General features: G+C 35.2%; 1 protein-coding gene across 9 annotated transcripts in view; it reads left to right on the top strand.

The window, feature by feature from the left end:
- CFTR (CF transmembrane conductance regulator) overlaps positions 1–15,480 on the top strand; it is a 196,442-nt gene that overhangs the window by 119,149 nt on the left and 61,813 nt on the right. For all 9 annotated transcript variants that reach the window (XR_004483338.2, XM_033428228.2, XM_049715192.1 and 6 more), the window contains 4 exons: positions 381–509; positions 8,483–8,520; positions 8,978–9,228; positions 12,480–12,559. Coding sequence is in view for 8 of the 9 variants with exons in the window: in XM_033428228.2 (XP_033284119.1) it covers positions 381–509; positions 8,483–8,520; positions 8,978–9,228; positions 12,480–12,559 (498 nt within the window). In the remaining variant the exon portion in view is untranslated. The remainder of the gene's footprint in view (positions 1–380; positions 510–8,482; positions 8,521–8,977; positions 9,229–12,479; positions 12,560–15,480) is intronic.

The raw sequence follows: 15,480 nt of genomic DNA, 5'->3' as shown, positions 1-15,480 counted from the left end.
AGCTCTCAAAGTTAAGTCAAGGACGGTTCTGGGAAGCTTCAGTTTGCTGGTACCATTTATTTGATAAAATGTGTGACACTGTTAAGCATTAAAATGGTAAAATTGTTCAAAAACAATACAGTTGTTTTATCAGCAATATTACATTCAGAGTTTGAAGAATTGCAGTGTTTCTCATTTTTCAAAAAGCTATGTTGCTCCAGTGGACATTATATTGGCTGTGGAGTGACATCACATGTGTCATTCATAATGGTTTATATTTGTTGAAATTCACTTAGTTTCAAATAGTAATATTCCTTTATTTCCACACATTCAAAATAAAACCACAGTGCTAGTGTGAACCTGTATTGTCACATTGTAATAGCTATGATTCTTTTTTTCAGGAGTGCTTTTTTGATGATGTGGAGAACATACCAGCAGTGACTACATGGAACACATACCTTCGATATATTACTGTCCGCAAGAGCTTACTTTTTGTGCTAATTTGGTGCTTAGTCATTTTTCTGGCTGAGGTAAGAATTTTCTGTTATTAAATATTAATGTGATTTAAAGTTAAATTAGGAATAGTTTGGAAGGATATATATATGTACATGTATAAATGTATATATATGCATAAATGTAAGTGTATATATGAAATTTTATATCATATAATGATATGTATAGTTCTTCTACTGATATTTTATTACTTCATACATAGCATATAAAATATACTTAAGCACATATCTTCTATATGAAGAGTTTTTGAGACATTCAAAACCTCAAAGTAGAATGTCTTTATATGAATTGAATTTAAACAATGAAAATTATTCTGTACTAAATATTAAATTCATTTGACTCTAGATATTGCATTATTAAAGCCAGTGATGAATCACCACCTTTAAAAGACTATTTCCTCACAAAATAAAATAAATATATATTAGTGGCTTAGAAATCATTTTAAATAAGCCTTTCAGAGATTCAAATCACCCATTTGCTTACAGAATTCTCTTGTCTTCAATGCCACCATCATGGTCTCTTTACCATGCTGCTCTCCTTCACATCACCAGGTTAAAACAAAAGAGGGGGGCAGTAGGTCACAGGTTCAGTTCTGCATTAAGGTAAGAGGTTTCTGAAGCTGGTTGGTGAATGAGGTTATTCTCTAGGTCAGGAGCAGCCACTTAAATGAGAAAAGAGGCTTGGCAGAGGATGTCTAGTGGTGAAGTGGCTTGGAGGCTGGATGGAGAATATTTGCCCTCCAATTGTCGAACGGAGGCAGTCGTAACTCAACACCAGCCAAGGACTTCCCATGAGGGGTTTTGGGATCAGTTTCACTAAACCTTCTTATTTTTCAACATAAGATGAAACTACAGATTTTTTCTGTAAAAATTTCTCATTTTTAAGTGTGGGTAGTTGGTTAAAGCAAAACAAACAAATGAACACTACGTGGGTACAAAAAAACATATCTGTGGATTGGATTCAGCCTGTGAATGACTACTCTAGATATTTATCTCAGAGGATACTGCTGGATGTGTCCTAATATACAGCCTGAATCCAACATAAAGGCCCAGGCTGCCTTCAGGGGGAGAAATGACCCAGGTGAAGTACTGCCTCTCCTGAGGGTGTATAATTATATACATACCTGAAACCCAAACTTAAAACTACACCATTGTCTTATTAGGCTGCTTGTAACCTCAGTTAAGAAGTCCACATAAAATATTATCACTCCTCCTTGACCAGGTAAAGTAGTGTAAAATATTAAAGGTATGTACCAAAAGTTGTACATACCACTTCACCTATAAAGTGTTGGTTTCCATTTGATCTTTGAGTTTTGATGATATCACTTCTTTTGCTCTACTACTATTTTAAATTAATAAAACAAATGGAGGCTGAATGTGAGATGCAGTATTGCATAGTGCCACCTCTGGACTCAGACTGATCTGGCTGTGAATTCTAATTCTGTGTTTTTAACACTATGACACTGAACAAGTTAGTTAACCTCTCTGAGCCTCAGTTTCCTCATCTATAAAATGGAGGTTGTAATAGTACCAATTTCAAAGGTCATTTTTGTGGGTTAAGAGATATCATGATTATAAAGCACTTACTGTAGGGCTTGGCATATAATGAGCAATGCTAATTGCTCTTCTTACTAATATCCTTAATGTCTATCATCATTATAAAGCTCAAGCTAGTTTGAGGTGAACAAGTCCATGACAGAGATATAGTAAAAATTTCAATAATTCCTTTTACAGTTTAACAAAACTATGGGGTTGAGTAACTTGAGACTCTCACATGAGGTAATGAAAATTATGTTGAAATGTATTTTTAATTTACCTCATTAATCTCTGCCAGTCATGCCAAATGACCAACATTAACGCGAATGAAACTCAGTCTTGTGCCACAGTTAATCTCAAACCAGCCCTTTGTCATTGTTAATGATTTGAACCTCTTCATTGAAAGATCAACATTACTTGACTGTCTTCAGTTTAGTTTTATGAGAAAAAATAGTCCTATCTGAACGTGGTGGTGATTTATGTTCACTTACAGGACCCTTGTCCCATGTAGAGCTGTAGAGCTGTAGAGCTGAACTTACATGCCTTTCAACACAGTGTATAGTTAATTAATTAGAGACTGAGCGTTGAGCCACTGAACATGTGTACAATATTATCAGCTCACTTACTCAAGAAGACAGTGGTCCTTTGTCTTTAGGCTAGAAACCAAACTACAACAGAGGATGTAAATGTTGTATAACTTCCCATTATTAGTTGAGCTCTCACAATTATTGCAAAAACTTTTCTTTTTAATGGACAAAATAACCAGTAATCTCATTTTCTAGGCAAGAAATAATATAAAAAATTATGAGCCTTTTTTGGCCCAATATCCTGAAGGCATTGCCAATTGACTGGTTCTCAAAATTTTGAATAACAAAAACTTGGTGATAGTAGAAAAAGAGTAATTGTTTTCATCATGTGCACCGTTATACAGCTAAACAAATCATTCAGATGTTCACAATTCTGTCACATCTTTGAATCAAAATTTTACATAATTTTACTTTTAGACTAAGCTCCTTTCTTAATACCAATGTGCCTCTTCTCATTACCATTGAAATATCTCATATGTGCTTTGCATCATGGTACAAGTGCTAATCCAGGAAGATAGTTTAGGTCTTTTAAACTTTATTTAGAGCGTCATACTCAACATGATCAGAGAACCTAAAGAAAAGTTAAGATACATTTCTTCCTTTGTGGAAGTGATATACCCATTTTTAGTTTTCATAGGGGCCACTTCAATCTAGATTTTATAATTTTATAGAGTAGGTTCAATAAACTTCCCTTTTAGAGTATGAAAGTAATAACTTTTTTATTTCTTCAAAGTGCTAAACTGAAAAAATTAGTTTGGTCTACTCAGTTTGTTACCAATTATCATTAGAGTGTCATTTTGATAAAGGAGTCAGTCTACCTTATATTTTTATACTGTTTTCTTTATCATAGAACAATGTCTTCTGTTAAGTTCTTAGATATTAGCACCAGGGATATAGGCTTTTAAATTTCTATTATGTTGGTCTCTCTAGTGCTCTAACTTGGCAGTACAGCATTGACTAGATAGAGAAGAAACGCAAATTATACAGTAGGAGGCAGTTTCCTCCTTACTTTTACAACAACCAGAGGGTATTATTGTTGCCTGGAGTATCTAAAGATCCAGTTTAGTCCTTTTATTCCTGAGAGTTTTAAGAAAAGTGTCAGAGAACTGCTACATACTATTCCCTTATGATTTCCCTTCTGTTTGCTAATGAGGAATCACTAGGTGGCTTTACATTATTAGTATACACAATATATGCTCCCATAATACCTTAATGATAGTTATACCTTTATTGATAGTAATACTTTTAAGGCAGCATTACTTAGCAAGTGTCTATGTTTTAGGGCGTGATTTAACCTGCAAAGCATTGAAATCTGCGATTAAGTCATAACAAGGTGTCACTTTACTATTACTGCCTGTCATTCATTCAGCCACTTACTAATTCAACATGTATTTTTTTAGTTCTTTCAGTATGTCAGGCATAATTCTATATGCTGTGTATACCATGAAGTACAAAACAGAGTGTACAGATAGAATACACTAATGTACTTATGTTAGCAGAGCATTCATAATACTGTGCTCCTTGGTGAAAACTCAAAATGCCAATACTATATAAATGGTAGTCACTTACACACAGATCTCCTTGTGTGACTTGGGAAGAGCTCTGAATTCTGCACAGAACTTATAGAATGAATTGGTTCCGGTTCTTTATCTTTATCCTACATAACATATCATGATATGTTATGCTTTTTTAAATGTTTTCTATGTGATTAGTATATAATTTCTGTCTGTTGACATTGGTATTTTTTATTTTAAAAAAATATTTATTTATTATTTATTTGGTTGCGTTGGGTCTTAGTTGTGGCAGGCGAACTCTTAGATGTGGCATGCACGTGGGATCTAGTTCCCTGACCAGGGATTGAACCCAGGCCCCCCCCATTGGGAGTGCAGAGTCCCAACCATCATGCCACCAGGGAAGTCCCTGTATTTTTTATTTAAGTATACTCTTATTTATCCCTTCCTTTATTTATTAAGTACAGATTTACCGAATGCCTACTGTTTACTGGGCGTTGTTTTAGACACTAAGGCTATAATAGGAAAGAGAACAGAGGATAAATACATTTTGATGGAAATAATCACAGAGTGTAATAAGTGCCTTATTAATATAAGGCACTTATATTAGCCTTATTAATATAAGGCACTTATATTATAATAAGGGCTAATATAAATCTGGGCAAAGGAGGATAGACAGGGAAGGCTTCCTGACGAAATGACATTTCATTCATACCTGAAAAATAAGAAGGACTCAGACATGCAGAAACTGGGGCAAATGCAAAGGTCTTGGAAAAGTTTGGTAAATTATGGAAACTGAGAGGAGGCCAGCACAATTGGAACAGTGGGAGAGAGAAGTGAGTGGCATGTCACATGGTGACATTGGAAAAGCAGGCCAGAAACAGGTTTGCAGAACCATTGGCTGAAGTAAAGAGTTTGGGTTTTATTTTAAATGCAACAGGAAGCCTTTGAAAGGCTTCATTCAGGGTATGATATGACTTTTTTATGCTTTAAAAAAGATCACTCTGTCTGCTATATGGAAAATGGATTGGATGGGGACACGAAGGGAGGCCGGAACATCTGTTATGACAGGAAGGGATTGCTGTTATTAACTAGGCTCAGCATCCAGAGTGTTTAGAACCGTTAAGTCATACTTAAAGGCCTCTGAAGATATTCCACAGTGAAGTATTTAGGAGTGTCTTCTTTGTAGTTTATTAAAGTTCTTCATGATAGAATATTGGACCGTTATACCTCACGTGGTTGTATTCACATTTTTGAACCTTTTCTGTACCTGGCCTTGGCAGTTTTCTTCTCTTTTCACGCCTATTTTCTTTCGTTGTGAGTATCAAACTTGTACCTAGCCAGGTTATGTCATGGTAGGGTTCCTCCTAGGTCTTGAATATATTCTTGCTGTAGTTCTCCATCACATCTTATTTTTGAAATCATACTGTTGGTGTTTTACTATATAGATGATCAACCTTCATCTATCACGTGTCCGAAGATGTTTACTAGTTCATTTAGCAAATAAGCCTTTCAGAAAGAGGCACTTAATTTCTCTTTCCGTATGTATATGCTGTATATTCTATCCCCGACATGCCATTATTTTTTAAATCATAGAGACAAATTATCTATATAAGTTAAATTGTGACCTAGCTTCTAAATACTGGCTACTCTTTTTCATTTGGGGTCATTTGCAAAGTTCGTGAATCATCACGTTGACTGTTCAGGGATCTATCCTTAGAGGACACCATCATCAGACTCCTGATACTTAGCATGGGTATATAATAAATACTCTGGCTACACCGCTATCTAACTAACAGTTTTAGTCTATTCATGCACTGTCCGGTACAGTAGCCGCCCACCAGCCTTGTATGACCACGTAAATTAAATGAAATTATTTTAAATGAAACACAATGTAAAATTCAGTTCCTCAGTCACCCACAATGGCCACATTTCAAGTGATCAAGTGCCATGTGTATTAAGTGGCAATGATACTGAACAGTGCAGATATTAAACATTTCTATTTTTGTAGAAATTTCTCTTGGACAGTGCTGATATAGACGGGACCATTTTCTATGTGTTATGGAATGATGTTTAAAACCCTGGAAGAGCTGAAAATAATGACCTTTTTGCTTTTCCTCTAATCTTTCAGTACTGTCACTCTATCACAAACTGTATGAACTTTATAACCTCAAACATTTTTTTTTTTTTAAAGAAGATGTTGGGGGTAGGAGTTTATTAATTAATTAATTAATTTTTGCTGTGTTGGGTTTTGGTTTCTGTGCAAGGGCTTTCTCTAGTTGTGGCAAGCGGGGTCCACTCTTCATCACGGTGCGCGGGCCTCTCACTATTGCGGACTCTCTTGTTACGGAGCACAGGCTCCAGACATGCAGGCTCAGTAGTTGTGGTTCATGGGCCTAGTTGCTCCGCGGGATGTGGGATCCTCCCAGACCAGGGCTCGAGCCCGTGTCCCCTGCACTAGCAGGCAGATTCTCAACCACTGCGCCACCAGGGAAGCCCAACCGCAAACATTTTGGAAATTAAATGTTAGAACTTGCTTGCTTAATTGTTTCTATATGCCCCAGACATTTTCATTAAAGTCATTATGTCAAGTCCTTGGAAATGTTTTTGTTCCAGTCAATAAAAGTAGTTTGGGTTGGTGGTTCCACAAGTGGTCTCTTCCGCAAGTGGTCTCTATTCACAAGAGCCAAGAAATAACTTTATATTACACTGATTAGACCAGTGTCTTTGAACAACTGCTTTGGTTATTGTAAATATTATAAAATATTTATTTCTGGGATTTACTCACATTCAGAGAAGGTTGGAATGCCAACATTATTGACACTTCTTTCACTGGAACAAAGAGGGACTATAATAACCAAAGAGTCCCTCACAAATATACCCTTATCTAGGTTCTTGAATAATTTGATTAGTCTTAGGAAATAGGAAAACATTTGTACTGGAACAAAGACTTTTGAAATAGCTAGATTATTGCTGTGTTTCTTGTCATTTTGAATTCACTTGAATTTCAAGGAAGCAAAGGTGGTTTTTCTTTTTATTAATATGGTTCATGGAGGCTCTGTGTATAATGAAAAAAAGTAGGAAAGTGAGAATGATGCTATTAGATTTTTCATTATTATACTCCTATCTGGTATGCAAATTTAACAAAAATTATATACTATTTAAAGTATATAACTTCATAATGTAATTTCTTAATGCTAATTATTCTCCATAATTTTTATATGGTACTGTTAAATACTTAAGATAAATTGATTATGAAATAAGAGATAGATTTCTTATACCAAGCGTATTTGTTTCTCCCCTATTTATTTTTACTCTGTGTTCATTTTCAAATTATTTTACTTACAATTTCTCCTTTTTTTTCTATTTGATTCTTTGTTAAAGTTATTATCAGGCTAATTGTATAATTTCAGTCTTATAATTGTGTAAATATTTCTGGTATTATAATTGTGTTGGTATCATCACAAGATTGTTTTCCCAAGCATTTAGGAGGCTGCAATGCCAAATTGAAATAGAACAGAGTACAGATCATTTAAATAACACAGAAACTAAAAAATAAAATCATGGTTGTTAAACATTTTTCTTCTTTGGTTTAGTTATGAGATAGAACATTTGTTCTTCAACCAAAAGTTTCCACCTTGAGAAAGCCCAAATAGTGCCAATAGTGTATGTTTTAACCTGAATGCACCTTATCTTTATTTAAAAAATATGAATTTATTTATTTATTTATTTTGAATTTTATTTTATTTATTTTGTTTACAGCAAGTTCTTATTAGTTATCTATTTTATACATATTAGTGTATATCTGTCAATCCCAATCTCCCAATTCATCCCACCACCACCACCCCCCAAAAAACCATGAATTTTTACACTTTTGAGATTTTAACTGGTTTTCATAAATATATATCTCATCTTTTCCAGTAATTAATTGGTCTTATAGTTATGCCCCTCATAATCGTTGTATGACAAATGAAATTATTTATAGCCATCAACCAGATAAATTATCTGCCAGCAGGCTGAGAGTAATCTCTTCATAAGAAACAAACTTTATTATTTAAAGTGTTTAACTGCAGTATTAGCTTTCCTGTGAGGTTCAATGAACAGTTCCTGTTGAATGAAGGAGAGAAATGGAAAAGTATTTTATTCAGTGAAATTGGAATTCCATTAACTTAACATGTTCTCACCTCAAATAGTGGTTCTTAGAGCAATTATTGCAGCTGCTGGACCCAGGAAAAAAGCAAAGGAAAATGAAATTGTATATATTTCAATGTTAGTCATGGTGGAATTAGAAGTGGGTGTGGGAAAAATAGGAGAAGATGCTGGAAAAAAAAATCAAGTGTGTATTGTTCCATTCCAGGTGGCTGCTTCTTTGGTTCTGTTGTGGCTGCTTCCAAAGTGAGTATTCCATGTCCTATTGTGGATTGTATTTTGTTTCTATTGATTATTTGGGTCTTATTAATTATTGTAATATCCACTCTGCTTCATTTCCCCACAGTACTGTAGTGGAAAATTGAGTTCTTTTGTTTAAAATTGTGAGCATGTGCAGTTCCTGCAGCTCTTTACCAATTTTTAAAGGATTTAGTTGTGCTTAGTTTCCATAAAATGCAATAACAATATTTAAAACAACCTTGCACACTTAGTATTTTCTCTGAGTATTTGAAATTTTATCTATTTCAGTGGTTAAAAACTTAATCTACTTTCTTGCAATAGTAAGTCCTTCAGGTTAAAGGCATAAGCTCTGCTAATGAAATATGTTGTGTTTCTTTAGACTCAAATTCAGCATCATTTACATGTATTGGAAATTCAATGGGAAAGTTTGGTTGCCTGATAGCAATTTCCTTTTGCTTTACAGAGTACTTCCTCAAGACAAAGGGAATAGTACTAAGAGTGCAAATAACAGTTATGCAGTGATCATCACCAACACCAGCTCGTATTATGTTTTTTACATTTATGTGGGAGTAGCTGACACTTTGCTTGCTCTGGGACTCTTCAGAGGTTTACCACTGGTGCATGCTTTAATCAGAGTGTCAAAAATACTACACCACAAAATGTTACAGTCTGTTCTTCAAGCCCCTATGTCAACCCTCAACACGTTGAAAGCAGGTACTTGACTAGGTGTACAAAATGAAGCTACTGCACCTCCACAAACAGGGCCTGTGAGTTGGTTGGTTTTCTAGTAGTAGCACTGGCTTTTGCATGCAGGCATCTACCCTTTGTTGAGCTTCCTTATGACTGGCAGGTACCTGTCTCAGGTATTATAGGCTCTCAGATACAGTCACTCCTCATATTTCTGTATCAGTTAATTAGAGTAGCTCAGTTTGTTAGGACATGATGCTGATGGGACTGTAGCAGCAGAAGCAGGCCCTTCTGAGTCAGCTGTCCTTCTCTATTCAGATATTTGATCTAGCCCCCTTCTAAGCATCTTGCTGCCAATGTATATTGTTGTTTAAAAGAGGAGAAGATTTGAAGTGATCAAAAAAATTCTAAGATTCTTTTACTAATAAAGTGTTTTGATGAGGTAGAGTAATCTAGTTTCATGTAACTGTTCAAAGATGATCCCATAAATTCATTCAAGGTTGTTTTCAATGGGTTGGGTGGATCCCAAATGTATTTTTAAAGTATTTTTGACACTATCATAGAGGTTAGTAAAAGAGTACAAGCTGTCAGTTATAAGATGAGTAAGGTCTGAAGCTCTAATGTATAATGTGGTGACTATAATTAATAACACTGCCCTGTATTATTGAAATTTGCTAAGAGAATAAAACTGAAATGTTCTCTCACACACGCACAAAGGTAACTATGAAAGGGGATGAATGTGTTAACGAACTCAGTGAGAGGAATCCTTTCCCAACGTATACATATATTAAATCATCACATTGTATACTTTAAATATCTTACCATTTTTTTGTCAATTATACCTCAACAAAAATAATTAAGGCCACAGAAAGTAAGAGTAGTGAAATAGAGGGACCAAAGATTTTAAAAACTAAGGACAATAAGGTACTTTGAAAGTAATCAATTTTATTGATTCCCCTTTAGACAAATTCACATTTAAAGAATCTGAGGTTAATAAGGAATCTCCCAAGTTTTATTCTTACAGAAATCTGTTGAACACTTACTTTCTATGGCACTAAGCCAGGGACTGGTATGAAAAGATGAATAAGGCACAGTTCTTGCCCTGGAAGAATCCAGTCAAGGGAGAGGAGGTAGACACAGGAACGCTTGATTATAAAGGAAAGAATAAATTCCAAGACTGAGATTTTTAGAGTGATATGTATCTAAAAATCTCAAGATAAGAATTATCCATCATTTTTTTCTGGGTAAAACATTTCAGTGTTCGTATTCAAGAAGATCTTCCTTACATTTATTCTTTTAAGCCCTTGTGTATCACTAAAGCCCTGCCTCATTTGGATATACTCATCACCACACTTCTGTTTTAGAGCTAAGAAATTTTAGACCTAAAAGAGAATGCCCAATTACCTTGATCCAATGATTTCATTTTTTTAAATGGGAAAACTGAGATCCAGAGAAGGTAGGGGATTTGCCCAGGATTCTAGCAGTGAGAAATGGGCAATGAGATATAATGAAAGGAGCATGGGAATTATTTGAGGTCTGGCTTGTCCTCATAAGAGTGATGATCATGGGCAAGTTACTCTTCTGAGACTTTGCATCCACATCTGTAAAATGAGGAAAGGAATAATTATCTCAGAGGGTCATTGTGAGAATGAAAAGAAGTCATCATCTACTAGCCTGTTACATAGCCAACATGAAATAAATGCCGGTTCCCCACTGTTGTTCCCTTTCTATTGTTTCCCATTTGAAATATACTAAGCACTAGAATGATGTATGTATATATATTATTTTTTACCAAAGCAACTTTCATTTTCTACACAGAATAAATACCATACGCTACTTTTTTCAATTTTTGATTCATTTATGAAAAGATATACAAATATGTTTAATTAAATATGCTAAATAAAATATCATTAGTAAGGGCAAGGAGATAGTGACAAATAAAAAAATAATTGAATTCTTCCTACATAAGGCTTTTTGCCGAGGGCTCAGAGTGATACAAAATAAATGTGGCATGGTCCAATGACCTCTAGAAATTTACAGTCTAGAAGAAAGAAATGACATGTATACAAGCGACTGTACAACATGGATATAATTATTACAACACAGAAGTGCTGTAAAGATGTATTAAAGGTATTAAGTGTGTCCAGAGGAAGAAGGGATTAATTTGAGCTGGTGTAAAAATTGATGCTTCCTTGCAGGAGAGACATTTGAGTTGGGCCAGGAAGGAGACATAGATTTTAACATGTAGACATGAGAGGAAAGGGTTTTCAGGCAGAGGAGCTACATGGAAAAGGCAAGGAGGTAGGAGAGTATAAGGTGTATTTAAACAATAAGCCAGTTTGAAACAATGTTTGAGAAGAGGAAGCTTGTACCTAGGGTAGTTTAAGGCCAAATCATGGAAGGTATTAAATATTAAACTAAGAATTTTAGACTTTATCCTGCAGTAAATGGGGGGGGAGTAAATGATAAGATTCAATATCACTTTGTTTGTACAGTAATATGTTATAATTATAGGTTTAACTCACCCCTAGACAACGTATTCCTCAAGGGCAAGGAGCAAGGCTTATTCACCTCTGTTATCTCAGTGCCTAGCATTGTGCCTGCCACCTAGCACTCCATGTGTAACTTTTCTTCCCTGAAGGAAAAAGTGATCAGACTTACAAATGTGAGTCTGTTAATTTAGAAGACAGACTGAAGCTTAGATTGCCAGTGAAGAGGGTAGAAAAGGAGGACATGGCAAAGGAGGTCCACATGGTGGGCAGGAAGGGGTTGAGAGCAGCCACGGGTTCTGCTGAGGTATGTTTTAGAAAGGTGTGGAAGTTGAAGGATACGGAGGCTCTATATTACAAAATACAGATATAAGGGAATGATGAGAACATATGCAGAAAATGATTACTAAACTCAGGCTTGTAAATGGGAGACTGTAGTAGTAGGATGGGTGCCTATTCCCGACATAATTTGTGATAGGGCTCTATTAAAGACCTTGGTTTTTGCCTGAATCTTATAGCAATCTGTATTTTATAAAAGTTTAAAAGTAGGAGACAATAAGTTGAACACAGAGTTATTTAGAATCTTTGTACAACTTAGAATCCTTGTACTAACATTGTGTACGTCATTATATATATATATATATATATATATATATATATATGATTATGTACTCATTTGTATTTGAGTTCTGAAGGCTTCTGCTGTGATCCAAAGTTATCAAATTCATCAGATATTGATATGTATTTTTAAGATTACTAGTTTCTGAAGAATTTTTCTTCACATTATAGGTGGGATTCTTAATAGATTCTCCAAAGATATAGCAGTTTTGGATGATCTTCTGCCTCTTACCATATTTGACTTCATTCAGGTTTGTAAAAATAAGTAATATTAAGTGACTTTGCTTTGTTGCACTTTTTAAAACTAATTAGGAAATGTAGTAAATTAGTTCTTGCTTACTTTTCATCTGATTAAGAGTTGAAGCCTGTATATTTATAAATCTTTTCAATATTAAAAAAAAATCTTCGAAATAGTCATAAATTTAGTAAATTCAGTAGTAAGTCAGAACTGTTTACCTGACCAAAACCTAAGGCAATTCCTCATTTAGATATAATAGCTGTCTACTTGGGAGTGATTTAAGATGTATAGCAGACCGCTTTCCCCCAAATCACTGCCCATGAAGTGTGACATTTTTGACATTGGCATCATTATTTAAGAGAAGTCACCTACCTCCAGAGGGCCCGTGTTAAAATGTAGATCAGTCAGTTTCCTGGTGGACTACAGTTTCAACCAGTCTCATCCATGAACACTTTGGCAAAGATTAGCTAGTTAGCAATCTCACAGTAAGGGCCATAATGCAGGGACAGAAGTACAGGTAAGTTTTCAAGCAGGTGAGAGAGGAAGGAAAAATTCAGGACTAGTCAGGACTATCCCTGGGTGACAGATCTGAAGACACCTGCAGGGCAGCCTGACTCTGAGCATGTGTCCTGGGGGTGGGGTGATTGCTGGTGAAAGTGGAGAAGGGAAGAAGGGGTTGGAGATGAAGTTGACCTAGGGGATACCGCATTAAGACTTCATAAGTGACAGAACTTGAGTGTTCTGAGTTAATAACCTTGGCTGTTGAACGAGGTTTGAAAACAGCTTACTGTCTGGCTTAGGTTGAGCCTCAGAGAGTAAATGACGCAGTCGCAATGACCTCCTTGGAGAGACACTTGGAACAGGATGCTGCCCATCTTAGGATGAGTTGTTTGCCACCTCCGCCACTGAGAACCTGTGAAATAGAATAACATACGGGCTATCACATTTGTGTGTATACACAACTGACATTGGCAGGTGCACAAAAACCAGATTGTCAGTTTACCTCATCTGGAATGATTGGCACAGTCAAACACATTAACTGTTCCAGGTGAACTTTAGTATCTTGAGTTTCCTTCAGTTACTCTGTTTAGGGATATAACTTAGCAGCCGCTGCTGGAATTCTTTAACCGCTGCTTTGAGTTTATGCATGTGAAGGAATGTTTCCCATGTCTTTCTTTAATTTCCGGACATTTCTTCCTTGTTCTAGGATTGTAAATGACTGGTCTCAACTGTAATATTATTAAATCAGGTACAAACTGGAACATGGACATCTTGACATGATTGCAAAAGAATTCACGAATGTTAGCCCTTGATAATTAAAAAAAAAAAACTTTTGTAGTCTGCTGAGTATTTTCTGAATCAGTGTAAGGCTTACTTCAGAAGTCCTTTGGGAGAGTGCAGTTTTGAACATTTATTTTATGAATTAACACGTCTTGACACATGTGATGGTTCTCATCCTTCCTCTTACGGCAATTTCAGTAGTTTCTGCTCAACTTCTAATGTTGTTGCAGCTCACTAGTTGTTTCATAAGTGATTGGGCAGGGCTTTTTTATTTTGATTTCCCTATTTTATTTACAAGGAGGTCTCACATTAAGGAAGCATGGTACATGACAATCAAATACAGTAAAAATCTGATTAATTTTGATTCATTAAAAAATGCATCAGAGGGGTCCTTTAAATTGTGAACCCCTTTGGTTATACTTATGTTCAGATTAGTTAAATTTCTTTTTAGTCACATTTCAGAAACAGATTTTTTTCACAGAATGAAGCACACCTGTAAATTTCCTTTTTTTAAAAAAATGTTATTTCTATTAACTCTAGTTCTTAACATTTGATAATATTCTGGGCAATTTACTTTCTGGATTGGAACATTGTATAGTGAAAATGAAAGATCCAGATTCTATTCTGCAGATACCACTGTTTATTTTACCTTGAGCAAGATACTTAATCTCTAAGAGTCTCAGGTTTCTCAAGTGAGGAAGATAAGTCTGATGATGGTCACTTTCAGTATTAAAGTCGTATGCTGCCGATGGGCATACTGGAGGTGGACCATACATGACAAATTTGAACTTGAAGCCACACAGAAAAAGAACTATCCTGGCGTCCTACTTATCTCTATGCTTCAGTGACTGATTTTTTTCACAAAACAGAAGCCTCCGTGTTTTAAAATATGCAAATCTTCTCTTATCAGCCTCAAAATCTTTAGATTTGTTTGATTCTTTCTGTCTTACCCTAATATATGAATACACAGTGAGTCCCACCACTTTGATCTCTACTGTGTCTTTTACATCTTTTTTCTTCCCTTATTCATTCTATTAATCCCATTAATGCCTGGCTTAAAAATTCTCAAGGACTAACTATCAATTATGAATGAAATTCCAGATCTGGTGTTCATTGCCTGGTTTTAAATAGGTATTTATTATCTATTTATTGATCAATCAATTTATTAATTAACCTTCTAAATGATTTCAAAGTGATCCTTCATTCTTATCATCTGGTGCCTTGCAGGTTTTATAGTCTGTTGATTTGTTTTCCCCTAGAATTTTAGGATTTGGGTAAGGATGAATGGGAATTAGAATCTGTACTCACATTTCCATCTTGTATTGAAGTCCCTCTATTTATTTATTTTGTTGTCCTCTCACTAATATACCTGGTCTGAAATGACTTGTTTCTTATTCACTGTGAATTAAAAACTAGGACAGAATTTAAAGTTTCTTTGTATAATTAGAATATCAAACATATTAAACCAGTACCTTTAGTTTTGCACAAGTGCTAAATTATTAGCTTCTGACCTCAATGCCTAAGGATGGCTTCTTATAAAGCAAATAGAGTTATTTTCCTCAAAGCTTAGATTTACTGTCCACTTCTCAGTTTGGGCTTTATTCTGGATAATTTTAATCTCTGGAAATCTACTTTGTGAATACTTCACCATTT

Source organism: Orcinus orca, chromosome 9 (assembly GCF_937001465.1).
Source record: "Orcinus orca chromosome 9, mOrcOrc1.1, whole genome shotgun sequence".
NCBI classification, from domain to species: Eukaryota; Metazoa; Chordata; class Mammalia; order Artiodactyla; family Delphinidae; genus Orcinus; species Orcinus orca.
The sequence above is the reverse complement of the archived record's forward strand: the minus strand, read 5'-3'. Positions and strand labels throughout refer to the sequence as shown.